Genomic DNA, 16317 nt, shown 5'->3' with positions numbered 1-16317 from the left:
GCCTGGAGTCAGGAAGACTCCTCTTCCTGAGTTCAAATCTGGACTCAAACTAACTGTGTGACCTTGGGCAAGTCACTTAATGCCTGTTTGTCTCAGTTTCCTGTAAAATGAGCTGGAGAAGGACATGGTAAAACACTCCGGTATCTTTGCCAAGAAAACCCCAAATGGAGTCATGAAGAGTTGGACACCAATGAATAAATGGATACTGAAACTAAACAGTATTCCACACACAGTCTTATCATATAGAATATAATGGGATTATCACGTCTCTTTTTCTGGATGTGGTATTTTCTTTAAATGCAGACTGAGCCTGCTTCAGTGTTTTGAAGGAACATATCATCCGACTATGGGAAAGCTACTATGTCAGCATGTTGAATCCTACTGAGCTTGTGGCCTACGAAAGCCCCCAGATTCTCTTCATTTAAGTTTTGCTTCCCTTGCTTTGAGCTATCAGTTAGATAGCTTTTCGCTGGAATTCAACTGACTTTTCTTTTCTACTTTGTAGAAGAGCTATGCAAAGTTGGATAACTGTGTCACCTCAAACTATCTGAAATCTACTGAATTTTATTTTCCCCTGCTTGGTTTAAATGCTAAACAGCCATCTCAACACATTAAAGTAGTAAAAAAAAAAAAAATTGGAGGGGATGTCAAAGTCATTTAGTACTTTTTATCAGGTAAACTAAAAAGTAAACTATCCCCTCTTACCCAAGGCCTGGATTTTTGATGCCTAAAGTCGAACACACCAGAGACCAAACTTTAGCATTTGTTAATGAGCACACAGGAGTATCCAAACGAAAAGCTTAATCCCCTAATCTGAATCAAAACTCCTGAGATGAAAATATGTTTGGATATGGGTCTTGGAAACAGGCTTGTTTTTCATGTTTTCCTTGTTCTAATATTAGAACAGCTGCTAAAGGCGCTCAGGGGGCAGAGGCTGTATATTTTATAAGCCCCTCAAAACATTTTTTTTTTTGCAGCATCAAATTCTGCATCCTTTTTGACTTAACCTAGGATATTTCATTGGTAGAGGGCAGAACTGTCAAATCCATGGCCTGCGGGTTGCCTGTGATCCACAACACTTGCAAGAGGGGCCCAAACCAGATCAAAATGTAGTTCTTATCTGATTTTAATGTGTTGGTATAATAATTTAAAAAGAAATATATAAACGTATAGTTTTCTAAGTCAACGTGAGGCCTGCTGAGATCCTTATGTACTGTTTAGTGGCCCTCACTTCCATTTGAGCTTGACACCATTGGTATAGAAGACTTCCATTGAGGAAACTCATTTTACCAATCTGGGTCAGTACCTTCTCTGAAATTTACAGTCTGAGAGAGTTGGCTGGGAATACTTAGAAGTTACTTGTCCAGGGTCACACAGCTTGTATGTGTCAGGGGCAAGACTTGAGCCCAGCTCCCCTTGATCTGGAGGCCATTGTTCCAATCACTACACAATAATGTTTCTGAATTCTGCATATGTACCTGTGAATTTTGCATATGTTCCACGTAAACACTTTTGCTTTAAAGACATAATGATATGCAATTGTCCAGAGAAAGAGTGTGGTAGATGGGTAGACAAAAGCAGGAGGAGAGGGGGAGGGAGGGAGGGAGGCAGGGAGGAAAAGAGAGAGAGAGAGAGAGGGAGAGAGGGAGAGAGAGAGAGAGAGAGAGAGAGAGAGAGAGAGAGAGAGAAAGAGAGAGAGGGAGGGAGGGAGGGAGGGAGAGGAAGAGAGAGAAAGAGAAGTACTTACCAAGTTCAGGTGCTTTGCTTAATACAAATGCATAAGCCCAAAATTTGCTGACAGGTCCATTGTAAAAACTCTGATCACAAACTGATTGCTTCAGGCCTTTGGTCATCAAAATGTACACCATATAAGCACCAGTTCGAAGAGCACCGAATATACTTCATAATAAAAAGAGAAAAAAAAACACAGTTCTACAATTATGATTTCTTTCTTACAACAATCATATATACCAAAGCATAGCACCACTTGAAAAACCAGCCAATGATAGCGGGACCACGGTACGTGACGTGCCCCAAGCCTTGGGAGGAGAATCTCAAAGTCCTTCACAAATGAGTTCCCAGTTCTATTTTTGAAGAGCATACAGAACCTTCTGTATGCCTCTGAGAGATCATGCATTGAAGTTATATTGGTTTCTCAAGAAATAATAGCCAGGACCAGACTTGAACTCAAGAGGACTTTTGACTGACTTATCAACCTATAGTTACTCAGTACTTGCAATTGCAAGCTGTCAGAGGTTGCCTTTTACCCTGTAATTAAGTAACTGCTAACACGAATAGCTAGCAATGTTAATAGTACTTTAAGACATGCCAAGCACTTTACCGAAATGATCACATTTGATAATTCTGATCTCGGTCCCTGGCCCTCCATCCCTGGCCCTCCATCCCCTTCTCCTGTGTCTTTGCACCGGCATGGAAAGATCCGCATGCCTGAAACGATCTCTTTCCTCACCTCTGCCTCTGAGAATGCATAATCTCTTTTAAGTATCATCTCCTATGTGAGGCTTCTTGATTTTGCTCAGTTGATCTTATCTGTTTTTTGTATCTATCTAGATATGGACATTTTGTCTTCCCTGGCTAGAATGTAAGCTCCTTGAAGGCAGGGACTGTTTTACTTTTGCCTTTTATGTGCCTGAGTCTGCTTGCTGACTGACTGATTGATTGAGGAAAAAGAAAATATTTAGTAACATGAGTTGGCCTACTGGTGCATCTCAAAGCAGGAAAGGACTTGAGGGTTGGAAGAACTACCTTCCAGGACTTAAAAACACATTCAAGGTGCATCAAGTCTCGGCGAAAAAAACCCCCCAAAAGTTTGTGTGCTGAAACAGTTAGCAATAGAAATCAATTTGCCTGGGGAGCTGTTGCTGCCTAAATGCCTAGAGAAGTCTTCTCAGCACTTGGGGTGATGGCAGCATTTGGGTCATGCTGTGCCATCGGGAGCCAGCTTGTCATCGGGCTGAGAAATGATGTGCCAAAAGGAGATGCCAGACCTTGCCTGGCTAATTAGTCCTCTTCTTGCTGCTAGAATCATTTGAAGATGTTCAAGTGAACACTGCTACTGCTGACCACAGCAGTCTGTCCAGGGAACAACATCAGTTGGCATTCTAGAACATTAAAAGCCCCAGGGAACAACTGCTGAATTGCACAGCCAGCCGGATGGATGCCTACTTGGGGAATGAAGCTTGGTTTTTTTTTTTCTTTTTTCTCAATTTCAGTTCTAACCAGTATATGCTCAGCTTTCTGGAGATCATGAGGGAAGGGAATAGCCATTTATTAAACACCTCTATTATGTGCCAGGCATCGTGCTAAGAGCTTTACAAATATTATCTCATTTGATCCTCCAACAACCCTGAGAGGTAGGTGCTATTATCATCCCCATTTTACAGATAAAGGAAACTGAGGTAGAGAGAAGTTAAGTGACTTGCCCAGGACACACAGCTACCTAAGTGTCTGAGGCTGGATTTGAACTCAGGGTTTCCTGACTCCTGATCCAGTGTTCTATTCACTGAGTCACCTAGCTGCTTCTCAGCACAATAAATGATGGCCTATGTGTTAATTACTGCAGTACAATTAAGATGGAAACTCCTATGCATAGAATCTTTTGCTTTGGTGTCTTGTAAGCATCTTACGAAAATGTCTGTTGGAGAATAAGATCAGCACATACTTACAAATAATCATTCTACAGTTTAGGAAGCACTCTCCTAATGAACAGCCCTATGAGGAAGGTAATGTGAATACTACTGAGATTCAGAGGTGAACTCCAAAAATCACACAGTTAAGTACTGGTACCCAGACTCAAACCTAAGTACTCTGACTTCAGGACCCTCCAGATTATTCTAACTTCTTAGTAAAAGCAGGACTCTAATCATTTTAAAATACCCTGCCACTTTAAAGATAGGGTCTATACCAGTGAGGTTTTTAAAAAACTGACACAGGGAAGAAAGCTCACAAGGTAGGCTGACACTTTTTCTGTAACTACGAGTCTTAGAGAGTTGCCAAGAGCCCTGAGGGTTAAAGGGCTTGTCCATGGTCACACAGCCAATATATGTCAGAGGTAGCTTTTCCAGACGCTCCTGGCTTCAAGGCTGGCTCTCTATCCATTAGACTATGCAGTTTCTCATCTGTTGTTCTAACCAGCACCAGAAAAGAGAACTGATCATTAGCTATTAAATTGGAACTATAAGGAAATGGATACCCATTGACTGGGGGAATAGCTGGTTCAATTGTGGCATCTGAATGTTACAGGATGTTGTTATAGTGTAAGAATGACAAAGATACGACTACAACAAAATATAAATGAAAACTGAAGAAACTGAAAAAAAAAAACAATGAAAGCTTCAGAGAAAAGATAAAGAAACCTTTCTCCTTCCATGTAGCAGAGAAAAGAGGTCCCACTAAGACAAACAATACATGGTCAGATGTCGTCACTCTCTTGGATGTTTCTGCTTTTCATTGTCATAAAGAAGGGTCCGATTAGATGGGGGAAGGATTTTTTGAGGGGAGAGGTTGTTTTTTTCTCCAGAAATGACTATGTCATACAGAAATAAGTTATGAAGAAAAATTATTAAGAGGAATGGGAAATTTAGAGAAAAACAGGAAGACATGAATGAGCTGACATAGGATAAAAAAAAAAAACAGGAGTACAACATGCATGATAACCGTAATAGTTTAAAGGAAAACACCATTAAGAGACATCAGAACTCAGAGTAGACATATCTAATCTTGGATCCAGAGAACTCATTTATATTTTATTGGAGTCATTGTATTTTTGTGAAACACATTACCACTTCACAATGGAGAGATGGTAGATTAAAAAGTCATAGAGTTTGGTACCTGTGGTTAGTGATAGGTATTATATCAATTTATTTTGCTTAACCCTTTTTCTTTGTTATAAGAAAGGTTTTAATTGCATATACTATCATGCTTAGTTGATATGCTCGCTGGTTTCGGTATATTCTTTTCTTCCCCCTTGTTCTTTTTATATCCTTTTTGTCATAAAGGAGGGAGAGGGATTAATGTGGAAACAAAGGTGCTGGGCATGGTGGTCCCTGTTACTAGGAAGATTGAGGCTGGTGGATCACTTGAGGTCAGGGTTTCTGAGCTTCAACAGTCTTGTACCAATATGTTGAGCCCTTGGAAGCAGAGGAACCACCAGGCTGCTTAAGGAGGTCAGAGACAAAGATTAATGACTTCATGCTAACGGTCTGACTCTTAAGTGACCCTGGAGAAGGGACAGGGTGATAGGGAAGGGGAGAGGGAGAAGAAGAGAAGAGGAGAGAGAAAGAGTGCACAGATGTAAAAACTAAAGAAATTTTCAAAAAAGATACCCATTGATTAAGCAAATGGCCAAATAAATTATAGTAGATGAATATCATAGACATGAATATCATAGAATATCGTGAATAGCATAGACCATGTTTTAAAAATGATAAATACAGTAAATGCAGAGGAGCATAGAAAGATTTATATGGACAGATGAAAAGTGAAGGAAAGTGAAGGAAGTGGAGCTGGGAAAATAATATACACAATGTAACTGGAAAGAGCAACAACAAAACAAAACAAAACCAAAACTGGGAAATTAACATGACCAAGCTTGGCCTCAAAGAGGAGATATGAAAAGATATGTTCCTTGACCCTTCTTTGCAGAGGAAGGCGATCATGCGTGTGGGGCACCACATATATCATTAGACTTTTTCAATATCATAGAACCACAACATTGGATCATTTAGTCCAACCTGAGATTCTTTAATGGGAATCTCCACTATGTTAATAAAATATATCTTACAAGTTTTTCTTTGTTGTAGGGGATGGAATTACTGGTAAATGACAATGGTTTAAAAATAAAAACCATCAATAAAACCTTTTCTAAAGAAATAAAAATAAAGTAAATTTAAAATTTTCTAAAAATAAAAAGTTCTCAGCAGAAAAAAAACAAAAAACAAAAAACCTGGGACTACTAAAATTACTGACCTAGATAATTTACGGCAAAAAATTGTGCCCAGGAGAGTTGACATTCAGGTCCTTATCTTAAGCAGACAACCATGTCCTTCTCTGACCTTAAGAGCAGAGCCAGGTAGTGACATTTTGTCCGTGTTAAATTCACAACAACACTTTAGCTTTTGCTTCCCACTTACTGATGAATTGCCTTAGGATGAGAAAATCTGTCTCCACACTCAAAAGAAGCAGCCTTCACAGCCTCTACTGTTGCAGGAAGTGTGTTGGCAGAGTCACTGGCCCTGTCCACTAAGCAGACAGGCCTCAGACTGTCAGGAGGCTGCTGAACACTGCTCAACATTCTGTGGCTAAGGGTCCCTCTGGGGGTATGAAAACACACTGGGCTGACTGTCCAGGCTGGTGAGCCACTCAATAAGGCAGTCACCAGATTTGCATACCCCACAATGCAGGGGTCTGTCTATGGCATACACACAAACCAACCCTGGGGTGACAGACTTTCAGAAATGGAAAGGCAAGACGCCAAGCCCTCAGCCACAGTGATGCAGATTAAATTCTGGAGGTTAAGAAAGAATTCTGGACCCCAGTGGTACAGTTTACAGTAATGGGCAGAGTATAAGATTCAGAGTGATGAAGTCCTAAGTTCAAATCCTCTCCAGGACATTTAACTAGCTGTGTTTTAGAATAAACAACTTAATTTTTCCCAGTCTACAAAGCCTCAAACTGTAAAAAGAATGCTACTAACTAGCGACTACCTCACAGCATTGTCATGATGCTCAAATGAGCTAACCAATGCAATGTAGATATGTGTTTATAATTATTTACACACATCTCTCACACACATAAATATACACCTATCTATTTGTTGTTGTTCAGTTGTTTCAGTCATTTGTGACTCTTCGTGATCCCATTTGGGGTTTTCTTGGCAGAGATACTGGAGTGGTTTATCATTTCCTTCTCCAGCTCACTTGACAGATGAGGAAACTGAGGTAAACAGGGTTAAGTGACTTGCCCAGGGTCACACAGCTACTAAGTGTCTGAGGCTGGATTTGAACTCAGGAAGATGAGTCTCCCTGATCCTATGCCCACAGGTCTATCTACTGTACCATAGGTATCTATTTACATTAGCTATTATTAATGGAAATGGCACTAAAGAATTTACATCACCATCTGCTTTGCTGCCACATTCTGAGGATGTGGGCCTTTCCATCTGACTTGTAGTTGAAATTCTACATGTGTTGTAGTTCCCTAATATTAGAATTGTAAGCTCTTGGAGAACGGGAGACTGTCGCCGCTTTACTATTTATATCCTTACATAGTACTTTATATTTAATAAGTGCTTTCAAAAAAAGATTTTTTTCATCATCGTCATCATTATCTTAATGCTTTTGAACAAAACTGGTTTCAGAGTAAAAAGACCTAGGTTGAAATCCTTTCATTTCATTCATGACATGAGTGACTTTGGGTAAGACATTTAATATTAAGAGTTAACATTTATATAGCAGCTGTAATGTAGCAGGTACTGTGTGAAGCACTTCCTAACTGCCATCTCATTTGATCCTACAACAACCCTGGGAGGTAGATTCTATTATTATCACCCCCATTTTCCAGATGGGGAAACTAAGGTAAACAGCAGTTAAGTGACTCACCCAGGATCACACAGCTAATAAGCTTCTGAGGCCACATTTGAACTCAGGCCTTCCCGACTCAGGGTCCGGTACTCTACCCACTGCACCACCACCTAGCTGCTAACCTCTTTGGGCCTCAGTTCCTCATCTGTAGAATAATGGGGCGGGCCCTTGAGGACCCTTCTGCCTCTAAATCTATAATCTTATCATCCTATAACCTGAATCCAAATACACGCTCTGCCACTTGTCAGCTATATAACCTTGGATAAAATGACAATGTTTTTATGTCCAGTTTCTTCACCTGAAAACACATCAGGGAGTTGGACAAGAAGCCCTCTGAGGTCCATCCTCTTCTAACTCATATCCTTGCCTGGACTGCTAAGGGTTCTCTTTTTTTCCTAATCCTCAAAGGTAAAGGAGTTACTTGGATAGTAGCAATCAAAGACCTAGGGGTAAGTGAATTTGCATTGATCCCTTTAACAAATCCTTCTCCCAGACTTTACATGGGAGTTGCATGGGGCTAAATATATGATTAATATGATTTTTAATTTAATATATGATTGAATATGATTTTTAGCCTTATCATAGATTTAATATGATTTTTTCTTATTCTAGATTCAAGAATGACTGATGATAGATTAGGATTATGGAGGCTTATGGTCTTTCTGACACCTGTTTTATAGTTGTCACATATCTGAACATAAAACTCAACTCTCTGCCTGGGAACAATGGACCCATCTCAGAATGGAGGACAGTAGGACTGTTTAGCAAGATCAACAGGGCCAGCAACAGCAGCAGTGTGTCTGCTAGTTAAAGGAGTATTGTAAAGGATGTTAACAATGCTACCCCAGGACATTGGAGTATACCCGGGATGTGCGGGGGAGAGTGACTCCTTGCATACATCAGCTAGACCCCTCTCCCCACTGTATCCCAACCACTTCGACTTTGCAGTGAGATGGCTTTTATTGTAAAGTCAGGTATAATGCCCCTGGATTGTGATATTTTTTGCTCGGGGGGTATTTAGCAGCATGGCTCAAGAGCAGGAAGAGACTTCAAAAGTTATCTAGCTGTAACGCTTTCATTTTACATATGAAGAAACCGAGGCCCAAGGAACTTAAATGATTTATCCATAGTCAAACAAGAAGTAAGCATGAGAAATGGGATTTGAACCCAGGTCTTCTGAGTCCCTAGTTAGTATTCTTTCTACTGTACCAAGCTGCCTCTTCACCGGGGCAGGAAACATTTCTTGCCCCCAAATAATTGCAATAATTATGGTAATACAATGTCTATATCATACAGCTATATTATGATATGATGGTTCGGTTATTTTTTCGAGTCATGTTTGATTCTTTGTGACCCCATCTGTAGTTTTCTTGGCAATGGAGTACATTGCCATTTTCTTCTCCGTCTGGAGCGGTCTGCCATTTCCTTCTTCATTTTCCTTCTCCAGCTCACTTTACAGATGAGGAAACTGAGGCAGACAGGGTTAAGTGATTGCCTAAGGTCACACAGCTAGTAAGTGTCTGAGGCCAGTTTTGAACTCAGGAAGATAAGTCTTCCTGACTCTGGGCCCAACACTCTATCCAGATAATATAGATACAGCTAACTTCTCTAAGTACTTATCTCATTTCGTTTTCAAAATCCCTGTTGGGTTACGTTATCATAAAGAAATCAACACCAAAGGTCAAGCGAATTATTGTTCAGGATTACAGTTAAGTTAATGGAAAGGTCAAGACCAGAAAGTCATGGAGAGATCATGAAGACATTCTTTGATGTGCCCTTCTACCCAGACACAGCAAAACATAAGGCAACAGAAGTTGGGTTTGAAGTCAGAGGACCTGGGTTAAAATCCCAGCTCTGTTACTTATAACCTGTAACGCCCAGGATAAGATAACACATCTTCCTGAGTCTGTCTCCTTATCTGCCAAGTGACTGAGGGAGGAATCAGCCTGGATGACTTCCTCTAAATCAAAATGTACTTGTTTAAATCTCTTCCAACTCTCAAGCTCTGACCTTATTAGAAATGAGCTTACTACATAATTCTTTTAGAGGGTAGCCCATTTTTTTCAGCTTTTTTTTTTTTTGAGAATTCTGACTGCAAAATCTATGCTACCATCTTATTCAGATTCTTATTAAGTCACCCAAAGATGACCAAAGATCTCACAGGAACCCAGGGAACACCCATGAGATACATGGATGTGTGTGTGTATATATATATATATACATACACACATGTGTATGTATATGTACATAGCTATCTCCTTGGATACATCAACACATGAGATACACAGATACATATTAATATATCCTTAAGAAATTCCTGCACCCACCCTCCGTCAAAAATTATTTCAGGACTTTCTTTATGGCATTATTAAGAAGATTTTAATATATGAAAAGTAACAGTTAATCATTCTACCATCAAGGCAGTGGGGTACATTGGATTTGGTGGGTTTTCAAATTCCTGCTCTGTCACTTAATCCCTGTGAGTCCTTAAGCAAGTTACTCAATTAATTGTCTTTAGGCCTTAGTTTCCTTATCGGTAAAATGAGAAAGACTAGAAGGCGTTTGAGATCTCTTTCAGCAATAAATCGATGGTCCATCTCTGATGCTTTTTATGTGGGTGACTTTGGTCAGGTCAATTAACTGCCTAGGCTTCATTCAGTTTTTTCATCTGTAGAAAGAGGGGGTTGGACTAGTAAACCTCCAATGTTCCTTCTAGCTCTGGAGCAGGCTTTCTTAATCTTTTTCTGTGTCATGCACCCCTTTGTGGTGAAGCCTAGAGACCTCTTCTCAGAATGGGACTTCAAAACGTTTAATAATGAAAATAATAATAATGATGGCAATACTATAGCTAATATTTATATAGCACCTTAAGGTTTACAAATATTATTTATTTGATCCTTATAACAACCCTGGCATAATGGCAAGCAAAGTGGGACTTGTTGTTTTGCTCTTTTTTCTTTTGGGAGTTCTAGTTCTTCTCAGCACTAAGGTAATCAAGTGCCTTTGACTGAATCAAGAATCTTTGATTAATCAAGAGTCTTTGATGACCTGCTTAAGTCACAAGAAAGCCTAAGTCACAGGAGTTTGAGTAACATGGTTGTGATGCCCTCTGTGGGCTGACCCTAAAGGAGTGTATATATACTCTGAGGTTAGCATTTTGCTTTGGGGACGTACTCATTAGAAGAGTGTTCCTGTGATTTTTCCAGATGAAACTCTGGGTAGCTGTTAAGGAGCGCCCCACTCCCCAGCTTTGAAAACCCAGATGTTGGTGCTTCTCTCTCTGCTACCTATGTATGGACAGACAGTTAGGAGCCCCCTCTCTGCTGATTTGTGTTATTTGCTCTGTTTACATAATTTCTGCTTGCAATTTCTGTTTGTGCTTTCTCTGAAGTTTAGGGTGCTGACTTTTCCCCCTGAACTAAGTGAATGATATATGTATGTTTAATTAAAGTGAGACTGTAAACCCCTTAAAGTTGCTTTCATTAGAAAAGCAGATCCAAGAACTTGTGCTAGCAGCCCTGCTGTGTGCTGGTAGTGTTGGTCTTATACCTCCACAGCAGCTGCAAGCAGCATTGTTGTTACACATGGGAAGTAGATTTTATTGTTATCCTCACTTTACAAATGAGGAAACTGAGGCAGAATGGGGTTAAGTCACTTGCACAGGTTCATGCAGCTAGCACACGTCTAAGATAGGATCCAAACTCTGGCCTTCCTAACTCAAACCCAGCAGTTTATCTGCTGAATCACCCAGCTGCCCGTAAAATAAAATACATGAGATTACAAAAGAAACCAATTATACTGAAAGAGGTGGCTGGAAAAAGTTCATGGTTGATTTTATAAAAATATGGAAAGACTTGCACAAAATAATGAAGAGTAAAACGAACAAAAGCAAGAGAACGCTGAATACAGTGACAGCAATATTGTTTGAAGAACAACTATGAATGACTAAACTAATCTGAGTATTATGAATATTCAAATCAACTACAAAGGACCTAGGAAGGAAGATGTGATCTGCCTCAGACAGAAGTATGCAGAGTATGGTTTTACATATCTATCTATCTATCTATCTGCCTGTCTATCTAAAATGGTGGTCTATAGTGCAGGGTGGGGAAGGAAGGGAGGGAGACAGTTCAGAACTTAAAATGTAACCAAAAAAATTAAATTAAAAAAAAAGTTCATGGTAAAGAATTCCTACTCCAGAGTCATGATCCCAGCTAGAGGCTCATCTTTCCTTTGTGTGGAATCTGGGTTCAATGTCTGGCCTACTATTCTCACGCAAAACCCACATGCTGGGAAAGGAAGTTTGGGTATGCTTCATCAACATGGTCCTATCTCTTGTGCCCTTGACTGATCCCAGTTTTCCTTAGCTCCAATTTCATGCCACCTTCGTCTAAACATGTGTCTCCCTTTCTTTGCCAAAGCCCCGTCTTGAGCAGGATTGCCATTAGAGTCAGGCTGCAAGTAAAGCAAGACACTTCACAGCAAAGCAGGGCTAATTAGAGAAGGATATACACTTATCAAGCCCCGCTCTAGATTCCAAGCCCTGTGCCCTCTGTGCCTGGCCTGGTTTTCTTCATCACTAGCCTGAAAAGGTACCCAGGCTAGCAAATATATTCCAAGCAGGAAGACACAAGGCTTGCTTGGGGAGGCCTAACTGACCCCTTTTGCAATACGTGAGATCTCAGGCTCAGAGGTCTAGAGCTGGAAGGTACATGTGAGCTCATCTAGCACAATCTGCTCAATCTCCATGTGAGAAGAGTGAAGCCCAGGGAGGTAACACAGGTAGTAAGCACCAGAGATGGACCACAGATTCAGAGCTCAAAGGGACCAACAAGGCCATCTAATCTAACTGAAGCCCAGAGATGATGAAGGGATTTGGGATTAAGTGGCAGAGCTGGAATTTGAAAACCCAGGTTTTTGGTTTCCAAATCCTCTACACCTTCCACTGTACACCACTGCCTTGATCTTACAGAGGTAGCTTTATTAACTATGACTTTTCATATGGAAAAATCTCTATTAAATTAATTAATTAATTATATAAATAATATAAATATATTATATAATATATAAAACAATCATATACACTATTAATATATTAATAAATAGGTATCTATTACTATGTAATATATAAATATATAAAATATTAATGTATAAATATATTAATAAATATAAATAAATATTATATAAATAAATTATTAAATTAAATCCTTTTTAAAATGGGAGATGCAGAGTGAGAGGTCTTCAGTGTTATATTAACACATACCCATATACTTCATGGATGTTTCTCATGTTCCGAGGACATGTTTGTTTGAAATAGATAAATGAGCGGCAAAGTGGATCTGAATCCATTTCAGAGTTAGGCAGAGTAGGCATAGGAATGAAGGTACCCACATAATGTTTCAATGTACCAGTGGGAGTACAAACTACCCATCTTAGATTGGTATTGACTTTTTCAACATCTATATGACTCAGTCAGTCACAAGGGCTAAGTACTGAGGGGGAGGGAGACTGGGAATAAGCATATGTAAGTGAATTTGTTGTTGTTTTATATCAGTTGTGTCTGACCCTTCACAACCCCATTTGAGGTTTTCTTGGCAAACATACTGGACTGGTTTGCCATTTCCTTTCTCCAGCTCATCTTACAAATGAGGAAATTGAGGCAAACAGGGTTAAGTGACTTGCCCAGGGTCATACAGCTGGTAAGTGTCTGAGGCCAGATTTGAACTCACTTAGATTAGTCTTCCTCACTCCAGGCCCAGCACCCTGCACCACCTAGCTGTCCATATAAGTGAATGAGTATGTATAAATGCTCCCTTCTTTTTCTGCCCTTAGCACAGTGGTTGGCGCACAGCAGGCATACAAGTCTGAATGGATTTGTCTCAGTTAACTGCTTTACTGTTTTATAGGTATAAGTATTCCTTGTTCTAAATAAATTCAATATACAGTATCTAGAGAACAATGAAGTATGAAACATTCATTTTACATAAGAAACAGATTTAAGCTTAAGGAATATCCAAGCTGGAGCAAAATGCGCTGTTTTTGTAGTAAAACATTAAAGCAAACAACCAAACAGAAGGCAAAGTCAGAATCACATATGGAGCCTGGGGCATGTCTCAGGTGTGAGAGAAATTTCTTTTTCCTCTGGAAGGTACAGAAAGGTACCTGATGGTGATAGGGAGACTGCAGAGTGGGGAAAAGCCATCTGGTGGGCAGCAAAGTCTGCAAAGGGAAAGTAAGCTGCTAGAGGACTGGCCTTAGCCACGGGCTATAAATACTATTGATGTTACAAAGCAAGCCCACCACTGGACAGGTGACCTCAGTTCCTTTGTCAACAAGAAACTTTCAACTTAGTCTGCTGTAGTTAGTTTTCCTTCTCTGGGGAAACATTTCCAAATAACTGTGAAAGTAAATGAGAAAATATTCATTCAACAAATCAAGCAAGTATTTAGTATTTAGGAAGCAGCAGGTGTTTTCAAGCATTGTGACAAGTACCACACAATTTACCTAAGACAGTCCCACCCTTTCCTCATGAGCCTAGTGAGCAAGATTTACTGTATAGCCAACTTTGCTAAGACACAGTGAGGGATTTCTGTATCCACCGCCATCATCTATTAATGGTTTTCCAAAGTCTCATTCATTGCACACGTGATTGTGTCCTCTTAGGACTGTTGTACTAAGCCAATCCTTCCTAGGCCCATTATTTTTCTTATGTTTCTTCCTATGATGGATACTTCATATTTTTCACTTATGACTTGGACCACTGACCTCACTTAGATCCCTAATCTGTCCTTTAAAGCCAAATGCACTTGTTCAAATCCTATCATTCGTCTGGGCCTTCGTAATCGACTTGGGGGAGAAACAACGGCTCAGTCTCCAGGATGGGAACAAAGGTAATGAATGTGTGTAACTTAAGGAATGAGACTTAAACACTGGATTTTGCTTACTAAGTCTAGCCAGCTTAAGTACTTCACAGAAAGCTTTGATTAGATTACAAGGGATTTATTATTAGTGCATGAAAATACAATGATGCCTAAAGCGCAGGCTATTAGGACACAATTCTTACTGGCTACCCAGAGATCAATGGGATCGGGGTTAAGGAGTTTAATTAAACTCCTATGTACATGTCTTGACTCCCATGGCCGATGTTAATGGAGGAGACTTAGAACCTTGGAATGCCTTCGCTATCCATACTGGATCAATTCAATTCGACAAATGTCTGCTGATTTGACTTAAAATCCAGGGATGGCCACAAAGGGTGGATTACCTTTTGGGAGTATTTGGACATTGGCTCAATGACTTATTGGGGAGCCCTTCTGTAAGGTAAAGGGCCAAAGCTTCGTTCAAACCCTGTGGCATGTAAGCACTATGGTTTAATGAGGCCATATCCCACATATACAATATTCCTTCGTACCATAAAAAACAGAAAAATCATGCATAGGAGAATGCTGTAATCAAATAAAAGTTACAATGTTAAAATGATTTATTAATAATATGTCTGAATTATTATGCCTATGGTCTATATCATATATATAATATAATATAGAAACTATATAATATTAATTATATACAATCTATAATTAGAAAGATGCTCTCATAAATAACTAATTATATTACACTGATACTATGAAAAAGTTACTTTTTTCTCTCCTCTTTGTTCATTCCTTGATTATCTATAGATCATTAAAAAAATAATGAATTTTGTTTTTGACACAGCCAGCAAACCTAAACAAACATATAAATAAACTACCACCAATGTGTTTCCCCCCCTTTCCCCATATCCCTGAACAGAAAGAGCAATTATAAACTGGTGGTAGATGTAATCTTACACTTGTGTAATTTTTTAATCTTCTTTTTAAAAAAATAGCCAGGGGCTTTATCCTTAACACCCATGACTATGTATTGACACACATAGTTGTAGTCAGTGTAGACGCTGGTCTTTGGCCACTGCTTTTGCCACTGGGCCTCACTTTATGCTAGGGCATGGATAATGATGATTTTCTTTGCTGCTTCTCAAACATATTTAACAGATAAAAAGTCTTGATCTGACCACCCAACAATGGGCATTCCTAAGGGCTATATGGCAAGAGAAGTCTGGGGGCAAGACTCTGGTTGGCCCGCTGGGACCACCATTTTCCCAGGGAAGAGGAGAGGTACAGAGAGGAGACCTAATTAGGGTTAAATGTGTGGGGAGTGGCAGAGAACTATGACCCCTTGTCAAGGAATATGGCATGCAACAGAGAACAGAAACAGGAATAAGGATACATGGATGCTGGGCATTTTGTAAATTGGGGAGCAAAGGGGAAGATCTCTAGTTTGGGGGCAGAAAGAACTTATTTATATATGCACACGTTATCTTCCCCAATAAAACATAAGCTCGTCGAGGGCAGACATTGTTTGATTTTTATCTTTGTATCCTCAGTACGTGCTTGTTGAATGACCAATTGATTAATAGTTGCCTTCAAATATTTCAATGGCTGATCCATGGAAAAAGAATTTAGACAGGAAGTACTTTCTAATGATTAAAAACTGAGATGACATGAAGTAGAACAGAAGAGGAAAATCTACTGTCACTGGATGTTACAGATACGGTCAGACAACCATCTGCTGGGAATGCTGCAGGGGATTCATACTCTGGATAAGGTTCTAGTAGAAGAAACGCTAGTTTTAGATGGGCTTGGGTTGAAATTCTTTCTCTTATTTCGCTTCTGCTCTTCTG

General features: G+C 39.7%; 1 protein-coding gene across 2 annotated transcripts in view; it reads right to left on the bottom strand.

Annotated features, from left to right (window-relative positions):
• The window catches only part of ELOVL6 (ELOVL fatty acid elongase 6), a 158788-nt gene that overhangs the window by 12328 nt on the left and 130143 nt on the right, over window positions 1–16317 (bottom strand). For both annotated transcript variants that reach the window (XM_036763176.1, XM_036763175.1), the window contains one exon: window positions 1748–1899. In XM_036763176.1, coding sequence (XP_036619071.1) covers window positions 1748–1899 — 152 coding nt within the window. The remainder of the gene's footprint in view (window positions 1–1747; window positions 1900–16317) is intronic.

This window comes from Trichosurus vulpecula, chromosome 6 (genome assembly GCF_011100635.1).
Source record: "Trichosurus vulpecula isolate mTriVul1 chromosome 6, mTriVul1.pri, whole genome shotgun sequence".
Lineage (NCBI taxonomy): Eukaryota > Metazoa > Chordata > Mammalia > Diprotodontia > Phalangeridae > Trichosurus > Trichosurus vulpecula.
This window is presented reverse-complemented; position numbering and strand designations above follow the sequence as displayed.